This window comes from Triticum dicoccoides, chromosome 2B, assembly GCF_002162155.2.
Source record: "Triticum dicoccoides isolate Atlit2015 ecotype Zavitan chromosome 2B, WEW_v2.0, whole genome shotgun sequence".
Lineage (NCBI taxonomy): Eukaryota > Viridiplantae > Streptophyta > Magnoliopsida > Poales > Poaceae > Triticum > Triticum dicoccoides.
In genome coordinates, this window is record NC_041383.1 from 669,036,682 (window position 1) to 669,053,006 (window position 16,325).

General features: G+C 41.3%; 1 protein-coding gene across 1 annotated transcript; it reads right to left on the bottom strand.

Moving 5' to 3' along the window:
* Positions 1 to 12,846: 12,846 nt before the first annotated feature.
* LOC119368274 (cytochrome P450 716B1-like) lies at positions 12,847 to 14,735 on the bottom strand. The gene is made up of 3 exons (XM_037633577.1): positions 13,769 to 14,735; positions 13,466 to 13,653; positions 12,847 to 13,375 (listed from the first exon to the last, which is right to left on the bottom strand). The coding sequence occupies exons 1-3, from the start codon at positions 14,733 to 14,735 to the stop codon at positions 13,058 to 13,060; spliced, it is 1,473 nt and encodes a 490-aa protein (XP_037489474.1). The 3' UTR covers positions 12,847 to 13,057.
* Positions 14,736 to 16,325: the final 1,590 nt, after the last annotated feature.

Here is a 16,325-nt window from a genome sequence, read left to right on the forward strand (position 1 = left end):
CGGAAAGCTGCACCCCATGGACCAAGCTAGATGAGTACATGGGTGTACAGATGTACACTCATTATTTCTATATAAAAGGAGTATTTTGGTACATCTATTAAACCATATGGTTTAAAAAAATATATGGTTAAATTTGTAATCTGGAATTTTCTAGAGATATGGTTTCCTAATCATATAGTACGGCCACTATTAGATATTTGTTAAACTGTATGTTTTAGAGATATCTAACATACATAAGTACAAAGTATATAATTTAAACAAGCATAAAAAATAATTAAACAAATAATATTTTTTACAACGTACAAATTAAATTCAGTGCAACGCCTGAGTGTTTTTCAATGGTACAAATTAAAAATATATAATAATTCAATAATACAACTAATATTTAACTTTGTAAGTGGTTAAGAATGCCAAATAAGTAATGAAAAAATATAATCCTTAACATGGTAGTATGATAAGTATACAACTTTAGTATAAAACATTTACATATATACACTCAAATTTAAAAGGTTAGATCCGCCATCTATCGATGCTTCATTGGCCTTGAAGCAGGCTCCTCCTCTTCATCCATGGATCAACACGCATAGCCTCATCTTGATCTGGAAATTCATATGAGACTGCATGCACCGGACAAACTATCAAAGTGATTTCAAATGCTCGTGGTCATGTTTGTTGTTCAGCATAAAAAAAATATGCATGTTTGTTTTACCTTCTGGAGGCTGCAGATAATTCAGGTCATCTGCAACCAGTGAAACCATATTGTTAGCAAATTGATCTTTCATGATAACGTACTTACCACTGCAAAAGATTGGAACAAGTCACACACTCAATCAATGACCAGTGATCATGTTTGTTGTTAGCAATGTTGAGGATATCGCTTATCGTTATCGTATCGGTTAGCTAGTGATTAGAGATTAATCGGAAATCGGTCGGTTAATCAATTTTAGCGGTCGACTATTAATCGGATATATTTTGCAAATCTCAGGTTCCCAACACTAAAATACGCTATGTTCAACACCAAAACAATATTTGATAGAAGTGTTACCTTGATATCTAGCCTTTGAATCCTTGTATAATGACAAAAAAATAGGACACCAATACATATTGTGTAACAAGGTCCATAAAACATAAATAAACATTGTTTTTGCAAACATAGTGCTATGAATAGGTCTGATTTATCAGTAGATTCTCGATAAATCGCTTGTCAGAGCGATAAATCGGTCTAAAAGATAAATGGTGAAGATAAGGCATAATCTTATCGGTCACTCCCTGATTAGCGATAAATCGGAAGATTAATCGCTGAATCGGAAGATTTCTTGAACAATGGTTGTTAGTGTAAAAGAAATATGTTCTTTTTTCGCTACTCAATGGATGATTTTTGGAATTTTATGGAGATTTTTGCAACCATTTGCACATTTGTCCCTTATGTGCAACTGCTCGCGTCACACAGCCGTGTGCGACTAAAGCTCGCAACCAGGGAGGGTGCGACATTTTACAAACTAACCGTCAGGTGTTTATTATTATTATTATTATTATTATTATTATTATTATTATTATTATTATTATTATTATTATTATGTTTATGTTTATGTTTATGTTTTGTTCTGCTTTTACGTAACATGCAAAAGAAAAGGTATGGCAAAAAAAGAGACAAAAAGAAAAAGAAGCTTATAAACAGAAGGTGCAAAGAGTAAAAATAAATAGAAGTGCCACGGATGCTTATAGGAGAAATGTCAACTTTTGTTTATCTAATTTTATTCATATAACGTGCAAAAGAAAAGGTATAGCAAAGAAAAAAAATAAAGAAAGAAAAATAAGTTTATAAGTAAAAGGTGCAAAGAGAAAAATAAATACAAGTGCCAAGGATACTTAAAAACATCAAGTTTTGTTTATCTACTTTTACACAACATGCAAAAGTAAACATATAGCAAAAAAAACTTATAAGAAGAAGGTGCAAAGAGCAAAATAAATAAAAGTGCCACTGTTGCAGATTGGGCATATGCAAACGGTTTAAACCCCCTTTTTCACTGACACGGTTTCAAACCGCCACCTTCCTAAGGTGTGTAATAGGGGGTCCATCGTACACGACCCACATTAATCATTTGCGATAGGGATCTAGGGTGTAGACGTTCTCGCAAAAGAAACCGTATGCGATGTACAAACCTATCACACACACTATAGTTGCAAAAGACGTTGCACACGTCACTTTTTAGTTAAGCGCGTGTAATTCATCATGAAACCTAGACGGAGGTTTTATGCAAAATGTTTGTGAAATGCTACTTATGGCAGTGTGGTTCCAATGAAACCGTGCACGACTATAGCATCGCACACGAATCTTTGGTTCCTAACACCTTCTCTGCATGATATCTTCAAACACAGTTCATGTATAGATCAAGAACCGCCTCACCCGCACAATCAATAACACAAGCTTTATTAATTACCTCATACATCCCCAGCTTACCCCAAACCTCTTTTGCCTTTTGACACAGAAACAAGATATGTTTTGTATCTTCTTGCCCATTCGAGCATGATGAACAAAGGGGCGAAACTTTCATATGTCTATTGGCAAGCGTAACACAACACGGTAGAGTTCCATGCAACGTTCGCCAAGTAAATATTTTTACCTTTGCCGGACACAATAATATCCAAATCTTACCCCAAATAGGATTGGCATTGATTCGACCCATACCATTAATATATTGCAATTTTCTCCCGTGTTGTTGGTTCCATTCCTCCAAATAAGCTGATCGAGCAGTGAATACACCATTTTTTGTATAGCTCCAGGCAATGAAATCCGACATATTATGCATAGGGAGGGGAATCGTGAGGACCCTTTGAACATCAATTGGCCACAAAGTTTGTCTCACCAAATCTTCATCCCAAAAATTCGTGATTGGATCAATAAGATCAGCCACCTTTGCCAGAAGTTGCAAACCTCTAGGAGTAATAATTTTCCTATTCGCACAATTTGGAATCCATGCATCTCTCCAAATATTGATGTTTTGTCCATTTCTCACTCGCCAGATATAACCATTTCTCAAAGAGTTCACTACCGCCATAATGCTTTGCCAAGGAAAAGAGGATCCCCTCTTTAAACTTGCGTTCATCAAATCTCCCTCAGGGAAATACTTAGCTCTAAAGATGATTGCACATAAAGATTCAGGATTATCAAGAAGACTCCACACTTGTTTAGCTAATAGCGCCAGGTTGAAACAGTGTATATCTCGGAAGCCCATACCTCCTTGATCTTTTGGAACACACATTTTCCACCATGCCATCCAATGCATCCTCTTCTGATTGTCCTCGTCACCCCACCAAAATTGTGATATCGCGTCAACAATTCCTTTGCAATTTTTTTTAGGAATTTTAAAGACGGACATGGCATAGGTGGGGATGGCTTGTACAACAGATTTGAGAAAAATTTCCTTCCCTCCAGAGGATAACAATTTTTCCTTCCATACAATAATTTTCATAATAATTGGATCGATCAGGAACTGAAAACAATCACTTTTGTCCATGCCCACATTTGTCGGCAAACCCAAGTATTTTTTATTGAGGGCTTCAGTCATAATATTTAGAATTGTACATATTTTTGCCTTGTCTTCCACTTTAGTATTGGGACTAAAGAATATACTAGATTTTTCAACACTAACCATTTGCCCAGAGGCAGCACAATACAGATCCAAAAGTGATTTCAACGCCTCCGCACTCATGGGATTGGCTTGCATAAGGATCAAAGAGTCATCAGCAAAGAGGAGATTAGAAATTGGTGGGGCATCTCTCCAAACCTTTATACCAGAAATATTTCCACTCTCCTCCACATTAGCTAAAAGGGCAGTCAAACCCTCTGTACATAACAAGAATAAGTAGGGAGAAAGGGGATCTCCCTGCCTCAATCCTCTAGTTGGTTTAAACTCTCCGTCTCATCATCATTAATACGGACCCGGTACTCCACAGAGGATACACATTTCATAATTAAATTCACCCAACTCTCTTTAAAAGCCAATTTTAGCATAATTTCCTTTAAGAAACACCACTCCACTCGGTCATATGCTTTGTGCATATCTAATTTGATGGCACACAAACCCTCTTTACCCGCCCTTTTGTTTTTTATTGTATGGAAACATTCATATGCCACCAAGATATTGTTTGTAATCAATCTTCCAGGCACAAAGGCACTCTGAGTTGGGCTAATAATATCTGATAGGATTATCTTTTGACGAGCAGCAATCATTTTTGAAATAACCTTATACACCACATTGCACAAGCTGATTGGTCTAAATTGGGTTACCTTTTCAGGAGAGTTAATCTTTGGGATCATTACAATTGCAGTATCATTCCACCCAGTTGGTATAGAACACATATTTACCGCTTGAAGAACCTCTGGAAGTGGTGTTCTATTGTTCTATTCATGACAATTTACACGATTACAAGTATGTTGGCTAACATGATATATCCTTAAGCAGATTTGTGCATCACAACACACAAGTAAATTGGATGGCAGGCGTCTCTACAGAGATATCTATATAGTTTTCTACCATATAGTTTAATGTTGTATCGTATAAAAGCATGTTATGTCATGTAAAACCGGTGTACATAAGTTATCCAGAACCACCACTATGGCGCCTTTTTGTGTTGTACTGAACCTCTATACTTTTGGTATCATGCTATACATTTATATAAAATGCATCAATGACGTGTAATGAATCTTCATGCTTTGGACTTTTGCGTCATGTGTAACATATATTTTAATCTATCATGTTGGATATGACGAAATGAAGTTGCATTCCTATAATACTATATCATCTTACATACCGCATCTACCAAAAGCCTGAATATGTTTCTGATTTGTATGCAAGACACGCTTCGTCTTACACCTTTTATAAGCGAGAAGCCTGAATTTCTGTTTTTTTTTTGTAGACGCGGTATGTAATAACGAATCACATTGATCTCTGTCTAAATAGATGAAACTTGGTACTGCGTTATTACTTTATTTACCTATAATATGGTATGTAATGACCAGGAAGTTGAGAACTACGTAACTTCTACTTCGTATGTCTGTATGTTGTTTAACTATATATTTTTTGGCGAGTGTTTCTTAAATAGTTTAGCTGGTCCCTGCCGTGTAATCTGGTGAGCCTTTTGATGTTCTCTTCAATTTTCGATCTATTATTTGTGTCTGAATGAGCTTACCGATGCTGCTACTAAATACTTATGTACATGGCAACTCTAATAGAGTTCTTTTTGCGCGGTAACTATAATAGAGTTTCAACCTAGATCAGGTGCAATGTTAAATGACTGTAAATTTGATTCTTTAAAACAACTACATGTGCTTTTATATTTGCAATGCTTCAATGACTGCATTGCCGGGTTAGATATGACTATACCCGACAGCACCGGCAAGCCGCACTCCCTACCTAGTTATCACATATACGCAGCTCATGACACGCCGAGGTCGTAGTTTTTCAAACATTTGGCGTGAATGTCTATTTTCATCATAGGTGTGACTATCCACGTCCAGTTGACCTACCCGATGAAATCCATAAATGATTTCGGCAAAAGACTTGCCTAAGAGAATCACAACTAAATATGAAACCAAATGAAACTTAAGAAATTTGAAAGAACTCTATAGTCAAGAACACGGGAGAAGTAACAAAAGAGCTGCTGGAATGAGCTGCCCCTTCTTCCAATTTTTCTTTAGCGGGATTCTTCAGTTTTACCTCGTAATCACACTCCTTGTAATGTAGAAACCATATAGCAAGGGGGCATTTTTTTCGATTTTCTTCCCATTTTCATATAGTAGTTTTAAGGCATTTTGGAAAAAGCAAACTCGAATAATAATCGAGCAAAAATACCATAATTTTTTTGAGGGAAAATCCCATAATAAATCTCAAAAGGTGGACCAAGCAATACCGAAGATCACTTCAACCTCCCCAGGTTGCGACAAGTGGCGCGCTGCATATGCGCTACTTGTCGCATCCCGGGAGTTTTCCCTTTTTCGTAGATCCGTTTATGCAAAAAGTTTTATCTCATAACCGTGCGTCCAATTCTCGAACCGCTTTCACCGTTGGATTTCTCGCGTCAAGATCTTCAAAACTAATTCCATGTTGATAGGTTTTGACGAACTTTTTTTCACGAAAAAAACAGGGCGTAAAAACCGGACGACAAAACCGAACCGGGAGCACGGGTTTTTTCCCTTTTCGAAAGAGGCACGCCCGTGCCTCTCACGAAATCACAAACGTGCCTCTTGCGGGAGCAAAACTGTGACTCGCGGAAGGAAAACAAAAAGAGAAAACACACTTGTTTTCGTTTCCGAGGAGGCACGACCGTGACTCTTGCGAAAGCACAACCGTGCCTCTTGCGGAAGCAAAACCGTGACTCTCGCGAAAAAAACAAAAAACACGTTTTTTTTCTGTTTCCGAGAGGCACGGCCGTGACTCTCGTGAAAGCACAACTGTGCCTCTCGCGGAAGCAAAACCGTGACCCTCGCGAAAAAAAAAAGAAAACACGTTTTGTTTTCGTTTTCGAGAGGCACGGCCATGACTCTCGCAGAAGTAAAACTGTGCCTCTGGCGGAAGCAAAACCGTGACTCTTGCGAAACGAAAAGAAACACAGAAAACACGGTTTTTTCCGTTTCCGAGAGGCACGGGCGTGGCTCTCGCAAAAGCAAAACCGTGCTTTCGCGGAAGCAAAACCGTGACTCTCGCGAAAGAAAAAAAATACGTTTTTTGCGCAATTTGTTTTATCGAAAGGCTAAGGAAGACCGGTGGAAAACCAAAACGTCGAAAAAACCCAGGAAAAACCGTTACAAAGGCCGAAAATGCGTGCGAAAAAATAAAAAAAATCCGGAAGGAGCGGCCAGAGCGCGACACGTGGCGAATGGCTAAGAGCACGCCAAGCGGCGATCGTTGCGAGGCTCCCGAAGGAGAGCTCGTTCATTAGTTGCTCTCAAGCCGGGGATCCTATACGGCGTGTACCGCACCCGCCAGCGCCATGGCGCGTACCACACCTCGCCCGCTGCTATTTCTATGAGCCGGCCCATTTCAGGGTTTAACCCCAACCGGTTTTGGGAAGGTTCTAGAACCTTCCCTGAACCGGGTTTTTTATGTTTTTCCTTCGTTTTTTCTTTTTTTTCATTTCCTTTTTCTGATTTCTTTTCATATTTTCTTTAATTTTATGATTTCATTTTTATTCTTGTTTTTCAATTTTCGAAAATCTATTAATTCGCAATTTGTTTCTAAAATCGTTTTTTAATGATGAACATTTTTTCCAAAATCGTGGTTTTATTTTTACTAAATCGTTACTCTTAAATCATGAACATTTTTTTGAAACTGTGAACATTCTTTAAAAACTCACAAACTTTTTTTTTGAAACTATGAACAATTTTTTTAGAAATTTGTGAACATTCTCTTAAGTCATGAACATTCTTTCAAAATAATGAATTTTTTTGAAATAATGAACATTTTAAAATTAAAGAATACTTTTTCAAAATCATGAACATTTTTTTCAAATTCGTGAACATTTTTAGAATCAGCGAATCCTTTTTTGAATCGCGAACAGTTTTTCCAAATTCGTGAACATTTTTTGAATCGTGAACATTTTTTCCAAATCTGTGAACATTTTTCGAATTAGCGAACATTTGTTTGAATTTTTTAAATCCTGAACATTTTTTTAAGTTTGTGAATATTTTTTTATAAATTCATGAACAGTTTTTGAATTTCAGAAAAAAATTCTCTAATCATAGTTTACTTATTTGTCAGCATTTTTCAATTTCATGAACATTTTTTTGAAATTATGAACATTGTTTTAAATTCATGAACTTTTTAAAATTTGTGAACATTTTTTGCCAAATTCATGAACAATTTTTGAATTACCGAACATCTTTTTTGAAAATCATGTTTTTTTAAATCGTGATTGTTTTATTCAAAATTAGCAACTTTACTGAAATTTAGAACCTCTTGGTATCCCAAATTATTAAAAAAATTGAAAAGAAAAGGAAAAAAGGAAAAAGGAAACATCCGCAAAAAAAACAGGCGGCATCCCGGCCACACATGGGCCGGTCGAGAAGGGGAGCCGGGGGTGCGCGGCCGCCTCCTTCGCAGCGCGTGCTGCGCCCTACAGGCTCCTATGCGCCGCTAACTGCGGCAAGGAGTCCCAGGTTCGCATTTGCGGTGGCTCGCGAAGATAAAAATCGCAAAAACAGTTTTCGTTAGGGATCGAACCCAACACCTCTTGTAGATGAACAAACCGCGCTAGCCACCGCGACTGGATCACCCAAGTGTTAGAGTTACAACGCGAAACTTGATAAATAAAGTGAACGCGGCGACAAAACGTTAAAACCAGTTTGCGAATTTCCAAAACAAACTTTTGTAAACATTTTTCGAAAAACAACTAGAAGAATTGAAAACATGAACTCTTTTTTGAAATTTGTGCGCAAATTTAAAAAAACTATAATGTTTCTTCAATCAGTGAACAACTTTAGAAAAAGGAACATTTTTTAAAAAATTCGCAAACACTATTGAATTTTGAACAAAAATTAAACATGAGAACATTTTTTGCATATGTGAACAAATTTTGAAACCAAATTTTTTTTCAATTTGTGAACAAATTTGAATAGCAGGAAGAATTCTTGAAATTCCTGAACATCTTTGAATTTGTGACAACAATTGGAACACTTTTTAAAAATTCCCAAAAAATATTATTTGCGAACAAAATTTAAAAATCTGTCATATTCTGAATTTGTGAACAAATTTTGAAACGGGGTTTGTTTCTAAAAACTTTTTTTTGTTTTGTGAAATAACATAAAAATGTGAACAATTTCTGAAACAAAGCGAACAATTTTTACAGCATGAACAGTTTTTGTATCTTTAGAACAAATTTTGAAATGAAGAACAAATTTGGAAGCACGGACATTTTTTGAATCTTGAGAACAAATTTTAAACCAGAGAACAATTTTGAAAAATCCCGAAAATATTGGAAGCGTGAACATTTTTTGAGTGCGTGAACAAAAATTGAAATCCGGTAAATTTTTTAAATTTCAAAAGTTTTGAACTATTTTGTGTAACGAGAACAATTTTTCAAAATCTGAACATTTTTTGAAAACACAAACAAAAATTGGAATATTTTCAAACAAAATGAAAAAAAGGAGAAGAAAAAATGAAAGAAAGAAAAGAAACAGAAAAAATGAAAAAAAAATAGAAAAGAAAAAACCAAAAATAACAATAAACGAAAAGAAGAAATAAAATAAAAAAGAAAACCAGAAAACCCGGTTCAAGAACCTTCTGGAAGGTAGCCAAAACTGGCTAGGAACCATGCAGAAGGTTCCCAAAACTGGAAAGAGATCCAACGTGAAAAAGAGCTAACTGGTCCGGCCCAGTTACTATCGAATCTGTGCGGACCTGTGCGGTAGGTTGACAATTCGGCGCAGAATGTGGCGAATAGGGTTTTCCGAAATCGAACTCCTTACCTCCACCTCTGAGGCATTCCCGCTAGCCACTCGGACTAGCGAGTCCTACTGACATCCAATAAGCGCAAACTAGTAAAGAATGTAAAGACGGAGATCCGATTTTTTTCCAGAGTTCTTTCGATCATTCTTTTGAAAAATATGAACAAAGATTTAAAAAATTGAGCAATGTTTGAAAGCGTGAATAGAATTTTTAAATATGGAACAAATTTTGAACACTTATCAAAACATGTGAACACATTTCGAAATTCGAACACAAATTTAAAAACATGAACAAATTCTAAAAACAGTGAAGAATAATTGGCAAATGCGAACATATTTTCAATATTCAGAACATTTTCTGAAAATTTTAACAAAAAATGAAAATCGGAACCTTTTTTGAACTCTTGAACATTTTTTTAATGCAAACATTCTACAAATTCTAGAAGATTTTTTGACAACACAAACACTTTTTTTGAATTATGAACAAATTTAGAAAAATGAATAAAATTTAAATTCGGGATCAAATTTATAAAACCGCGAACATTTTTTGAATCGGCGAACATTTATTGAATTGTGAACAAATTATGAAACATGAAAAAATTTAAAAATCACGAACAAAATTATAAAATTGTGACATTTTTCGAATTCTGAATAAATTTTTAAACCGTATTTTTTTTCCTAATTGCAAACAAATTTTCAAACATGAATAAATTTTGACTTCGTGAACAAAATTAGAAAATTGTGAACATTTTCCGAATCTGCGAACAAATTTGAAAACCGTGAACATTTTTGAATTGTGACCAAATTTTGAAACATGAACAAAACTATAAAACTGTGAACATTTTTCGTTAAACCGCAAACATTTTTTGAATTGTGAACAAATTTTGAAATTTGAAAATTCGTGAAAAAAATTATAAAATTGCAAACATTCTCCATATTGTGAACAAAAATTAAACCCGTAAACTTTTTTGAATTGTAAACAAATTTTGAAACCATGAACAATTTTCGAATTATGCACAAACTTTGAAAACGTGATTTGTTTTGAATTGTGCAGAAATTTTAAATTAATAAAAAAGGAAATAGAAATAAAAGAAAAATAGAAAAAGGAAAATGAGAGAAAAGAAAATAAAGAAGAAAATGAAAAAAACTGAATAAAGAAACAAAAGAAAAAACAGGAATAGAAAAATGAAAGAAAAGAAAAATAAGAAAACAGAAAAACAGAATAAAAAAAACCGATTCAAGGAACCTTCTAGAAGTTTTCCAAAACCAGAAAAAACCAGCTGGGGACCTCTAGAAGGTTCCCAAAACCGGAGGCGTTGGAACGTTTAAACAGGCCGGCCCGTTGCGTCGCTGCGGTCGCTCGCCTATGCGAAGCGCCGGCAGTTTGACGCAGCGAGCGGCAAATAGCGAGAAACGAGGTAATACCTTGCCGCTGCGCACATGCAGCCCATAACGAGAAACGAGGTCCAGTACGTAGTTCAACTCGGCCCGGTCCAGCACACGCATATCGGGTTCTCATTCCGTCACCGCACCGCATCGTCTCTGATCGCTGACCTCCCTCGCCGTCCATCGCCGCAACTGCAAAACTTTCCTCGCCGTTACCCCTGCGACCATCCATGGCCACCTTCACCGCTGCACCGCTCCCGCCGGCCGACCCCGAGAAGGAGAAGCCGCTCGCCCGCTCCGCACCGGCAACCGCTCCCGCGGACCTCGCGAATCCAGGTCCAATCTCCGTAGCCGACGAACCATTGGAGGCGCAGTTTCTTTCACCGTCCCTACCATCTTTGATTCTGGTGTCGTCGCAGGGAAGAAGACGCGCCGCCCGGTGCCGATGACGGACCAGGAGCGGCGGAGGATCAACCGCCTGAAGGAGCTACACGCGTCAGGGATGGAGGAGCTGCACGAGCTGATGGAGATCCACAAGGAGCTGCGCGACTACCACGACGAGCTTCTGTTCCGGCGGAGGTGCCTGGCCGCACGCCTGGTCAGCCGGATCGCCTTCCAGCGCCGCGACGCCGCCTACGTCAAGCATCAACTTGGCCTTGGCCTGAAGGTGGGGGATAAGCTGCCGGAGGAGCTCAAGCAGGCCAGGCCGCCAATCTCGATGGCCCTTTTCTAGTGGCATGAGATGGGCAGGGCCTTGTACATAGGCATGGATAGCTTCATGGATGAGTACAGCAACCAAGAGGAGTACCGGAGAGGGATGCTGGCGTTGGTCCCCGGGGCTGTCCCCGATGAGAACGGAGCCCCGCCGGATTCTGTTGCCCCCCAAGATCAGTAGGAATTGAATTTGTTTGCTTGGTGTGGAACTGTGGATGAGTGCTTGTTTAATCCTGAGAACGAAATGTTGCTATGTTGTGTTGTGTTCAGGTTCAGGATGACTACTTGTTTGATCCTATTGTGTTGAGGATGGTTTCTTTAATGGCTCGAGTGCTTCATCAAATCATGTGGACTAGTCTTTTAGTTTGAAAATTGAGTCATATTGCTATGTTCTGAACTTCTGATTACGATTGCGTATTTTTTTTTGCCTAGGAAACTATATGTAACTTGGCATGAACAGTTATGCAGATAGAACCTCAATCTGAATATTCCATGGTGACTGCGCCGGCACGGAAGGAGGGTGTCGGTGGACCGTAGCCATCCTGCACCGCTGCCGCCGAGTGTGTCGCTCCTTGATCCACTTCAGTGCTCCAAAGCTACGACCTGCCTACAAGGTTTGGTCTTGGACAGTAGGTATATATGTGGCAGGATGGCTATTGTAGCAGAAAGAAAAACTAATTCGGGAAATCAGTGGAGTCTGTGGAAAATGAAGTAAACCTATGTTACTAGAGAGAAACATTTCAGAGTTTGAACTCAGGCAAACGATTTCAGATGACTTTAGTCCAACTGGCTTCAGAAACTGTGTTAAACCAAGACTACTAATTATGATTTTCCATCTTATTCAGGACCTCTCTCATGATTTCAAAAGCATAATGCCTTTGGAATCTAGTGAATTTAGATATGTTGACCTCCACCTTATGTGTCTTATGTGTTTCCCTTGATTTTTCATTACTGAGCCTAAACACAAGAGCAAAATGCAAAGAAATTGCATTTGGAATCTCTGTGGTTGCTACTTGAGAAGCCTAGTCTGTGAACGCTCTTATATTTCTTTACAGAGGGGGTATGTTTTTATTTGTCCTTTTTTCCGTTTCAAGCTTTTTTTAGTATAGTCTAGTAGTTTCCATTTTGCTTTCAAAACAATGCAATAATAAACAAAAACAAAACAAAACAAAACGAGGTCTACTTGCCAATGAGCCTGTTGGATCCATACTACCTCCAGTGTTCAACACCAAATAACTGTGAAGCAAATCATCTCTGCTGTTCCCACACTTATCTTGCGAGACAAATACCAGTTGATTACTTATCTTGAGACATGTATATGGCTTACATGAAAAGCCAAGAACTCTGCAATTGTGTGTATGTACAGTAGTACAGTATATATGCCGCTCCTGCTGTCTCCAGCTACATTTTTTATTTCCACTTATCTCTCTAGTCCACTGCAAGTCTGCAATGCTGTGGAGCGACCAACCGACGGGTCATGGTATCGAGATTTGTTGTGAGGATTGGCCACGATCAAGGAGAGGCCCTGTGCTCGATTTGGACGGGCAGGCCGAGCAGCGGCGACGGCATGGGGTCCCTCACAAAGGTGTTCTCCTTGCAGCAGAGCTTCCATCTGAACTGCCTCACAAGGTGGTGCATCGTCACCAGCGTCTCGATCCTGGAGAACTCTATCCCGGGGCAGATCCTCGGGCCGCCCCCGAAGGCGACGAAGGAGCACGGCGGCGCCGCCGACGCCCTTTGGTTCTCGGTCTCGAACCGGGACGGGTCGAACCTGGCCGGCTCGTGGAAGATGCTCGCGTCCATGTGCGTCACGTTTGCCGTCCAGAACACCTGAAAAACGTCATATCAAGAGTTTGCATCAGGTTTCTCGGCAAGTTGGTAGTGATGCTAGCTGCCTATGAATGATTGGTGCGGGTTGACCTGCCATCCTTTTGGGATGAGGTAGCCGTCGAACTCGGTGTCCCCGAGTGCTCTTCTGAAGTTGCCGAAGACCGGAGGGACAACGCGGAGTGTCTCCTGCGCGACCCGCCATGTGAGCTTCATCTTCGTCAGATCTTCCCAGGTGAGAGCCTCGCCGTCACCTTTGTTCTTGGCAATCTCCTCATGCTCTGTGTCACGAGTCACGACACACACATATCATGAGTTCATGACCATGACAGGTTGGTAGTTGTTGCCAACTGCCGATACATTGTGGAATGGTTGATTCACCGGTCAGTCACTTGCCTTGGACCATGGCGGCGAGGGTGGCATCGTCGTTGGCGAGGTGGCGGACCATGAACGTCATGAGGATGGACGACGTGTCGTGGCCGGCGATGAGGGCGACCATTGCGTTGTCGACGATCTCCTCGTCGGTCAGCAGCCGCTCGCCATGCCCGTCCGTCAGGCTGAGCAGGCAGGTGATGAGGTCGCTGCTCCGCGACGCCTTGCCGTTGCCGTTGCCGTGCTCCACCACCTGGCTGGCCTTCTTCTTCTCCCGGGTGATCTCCTGGAGCACCCGGCGGGCCCTGTCGCTAGCCTTGAGGCTCCGGCTGAACGCCGTGAACGGCAGGTTGACCGGGACGGCCCACATGCCCTCGATCATGCGCACGAAGTCGCCGGCCAGGGCGTCCCGCACGGCGCCCCTCTCGAGCCCGAAGAGCAGCGCGGAGATGATGTCGAACGTCAGCCGCTTCATGAGCGGCAGCACCGTCACGGTGGCGCGGCCGGCCCAGTTCTCCTCGAGGTGGCGCCGCACCTCGCCGTCGATCCTGCCCACGTACGCCTTGAGCATGTCCGGCCGGAGGAACTCGAGCAGGGCGCCGCGGACGCGCCGGTGGTCGGCGCCGTGGAGGTCCAGGATGCTGTTCTCCCCGAGTATCCGCTGCACGGACCGGGGCTGCCGGGTCGACAGCGCGCCGCTGAAGAACATGAACTTGTTGGCCGCCGGCCCGGCCAGGAGCACCGTCGGCGTGCCAAACAGCGACAGCTTCGACACGCGCCCGTACCTGTCGATCCGGGCCTGGATCCATCGGCTGCCGCCGTCGCCGCGCATGGCCCGGAGGAGGCCGAGGCTCTGGCCGATGAACGGCAGGCCGAGGGAGCCCGGGGGCAGGTTGGCCGGCCGTGCTTTCTTGGCTCTGGCGAGGAGGTGGATGGCGACGGACGAGGCGGTGAGAAGAACGAGTGCCACGACTATGGCCAAATAATCCATTGGAGAGGTGTCAGTGTTAAGATGACACTGCTGCTCCTTGAAGCTGGAGCTGAAGACGAGAGATATCGGAATATATAGGCGAGCATGAGCAGGTTGTTTCTGCGGGAACGAAATTGCTGTCAGATGGCGTAGTTCAACACGTAATCATGACCCACGGGAGATTTCAAACAAGAAAGAATCCGCCATTCCCAACGAACTTGAAAACGCTGAGATGCCCTCTCGATACCAGACAAAAAGGGTATATGCTCTTGAGGTAGAAGACAAGTCCTAGGAAGCGATGACAGTGCCATCATCCGTCAATGATAAGATGCACGCATGAAATTGGCTATTCTTTTAGGAGTCCAGACAACTATTGGCAGAGCAACACTACAATCTGTCCCTCTTCGAGGAGCATCGGCTGGCGGAGGAGTAGATGGATGCGGAGTGCGACTCCGTGGAGCAAAATTTCGTGTTTTGACCCTTTCGGCGTACATCTGACTTCGGTATGGAAAAATTTCGAGATTTGACCCTTTTGCTACCGTCGAAGGCCCTAGCGGTAGGTATGTACAGGCTACCGCCGCCCCGCGTGGCGGTAGGTTCCCCAACGCCGTCTGGCCGTTAACGATCGTGTACACGTGGCAAAGGGACTTACCGCCGCCGTCTATGGCGGTAGGCTCTTGCCACCTACCGCCGGGCTCTCTGGCGGTAGGTTCTTGGATAAGGTTGTGAGGGGAGGGGGATGTGCTGCTCCCCGCCCACTCATTCACCCCACTATTCTTTTCGAGCTCAAGCTCTCTCCCCCTCTTCTCCCCCATCAAATCACCCACTAGATCCCCCTCCATTGCTTGCGATTTGGCCGGTGGATCGAGCCCATTTGCATCACCCAAGGTACCTCCCCCATCCCCCTTCATTTGGTCAGTTCAAATCATGCTTTTTGCTCATTTTGTTGGAATCACTAGTTCATGGTTTTGTTGTGGTGAAATCAATGTATATGATGCATTTAGGGTAATGTTTGTGCTTTGACAATGTATTGTGTCAATACATTATTTGGGTAGTAAGAAATATCATTTAGGGTTTTTTTAGGGTTAGGTTTAATGACATGGTTAGGGTTAAGGTTATGGTTATGCTTAAGTAAATGACTATATGGCGAACGTTATGGTTATAGTTTAATTAGGGTTTTGTTAGAGTAGTTACATCTCGAATTATAGCTCGATCTACTCCTACGGTTATAGTTTTTGTCAAGAGACAGTTAAGATTTTTGCCTTGGATGACCGTTATAGTAATCCCTCGACTTGTAGGATGGGATCGATCATCTTTATTGAGACTTCTGCGGAGGTGGCGGCGAAGCGTGAACATGCAGTCATAGAGGAAAAGATGGAGTTGTGGGTTAAAGCCGTTGATGCATTGAATGCGGCTTGTAGAGATTTTTCAAAGTATTATGTGTCGGAGTGCGACGATGCCAGAGTTAAGTTATACCAAGCTAAAGAGAAAAATATAAGCAACCTCAAGAAGGAAGAAAAAATTCATAGACGCGCTCTTGCAAGGCAAATTGCATTGTGTGGAACAAGGGATGAAGTGAATGAGATGGAATTTAACAACCCTGGCCAGATC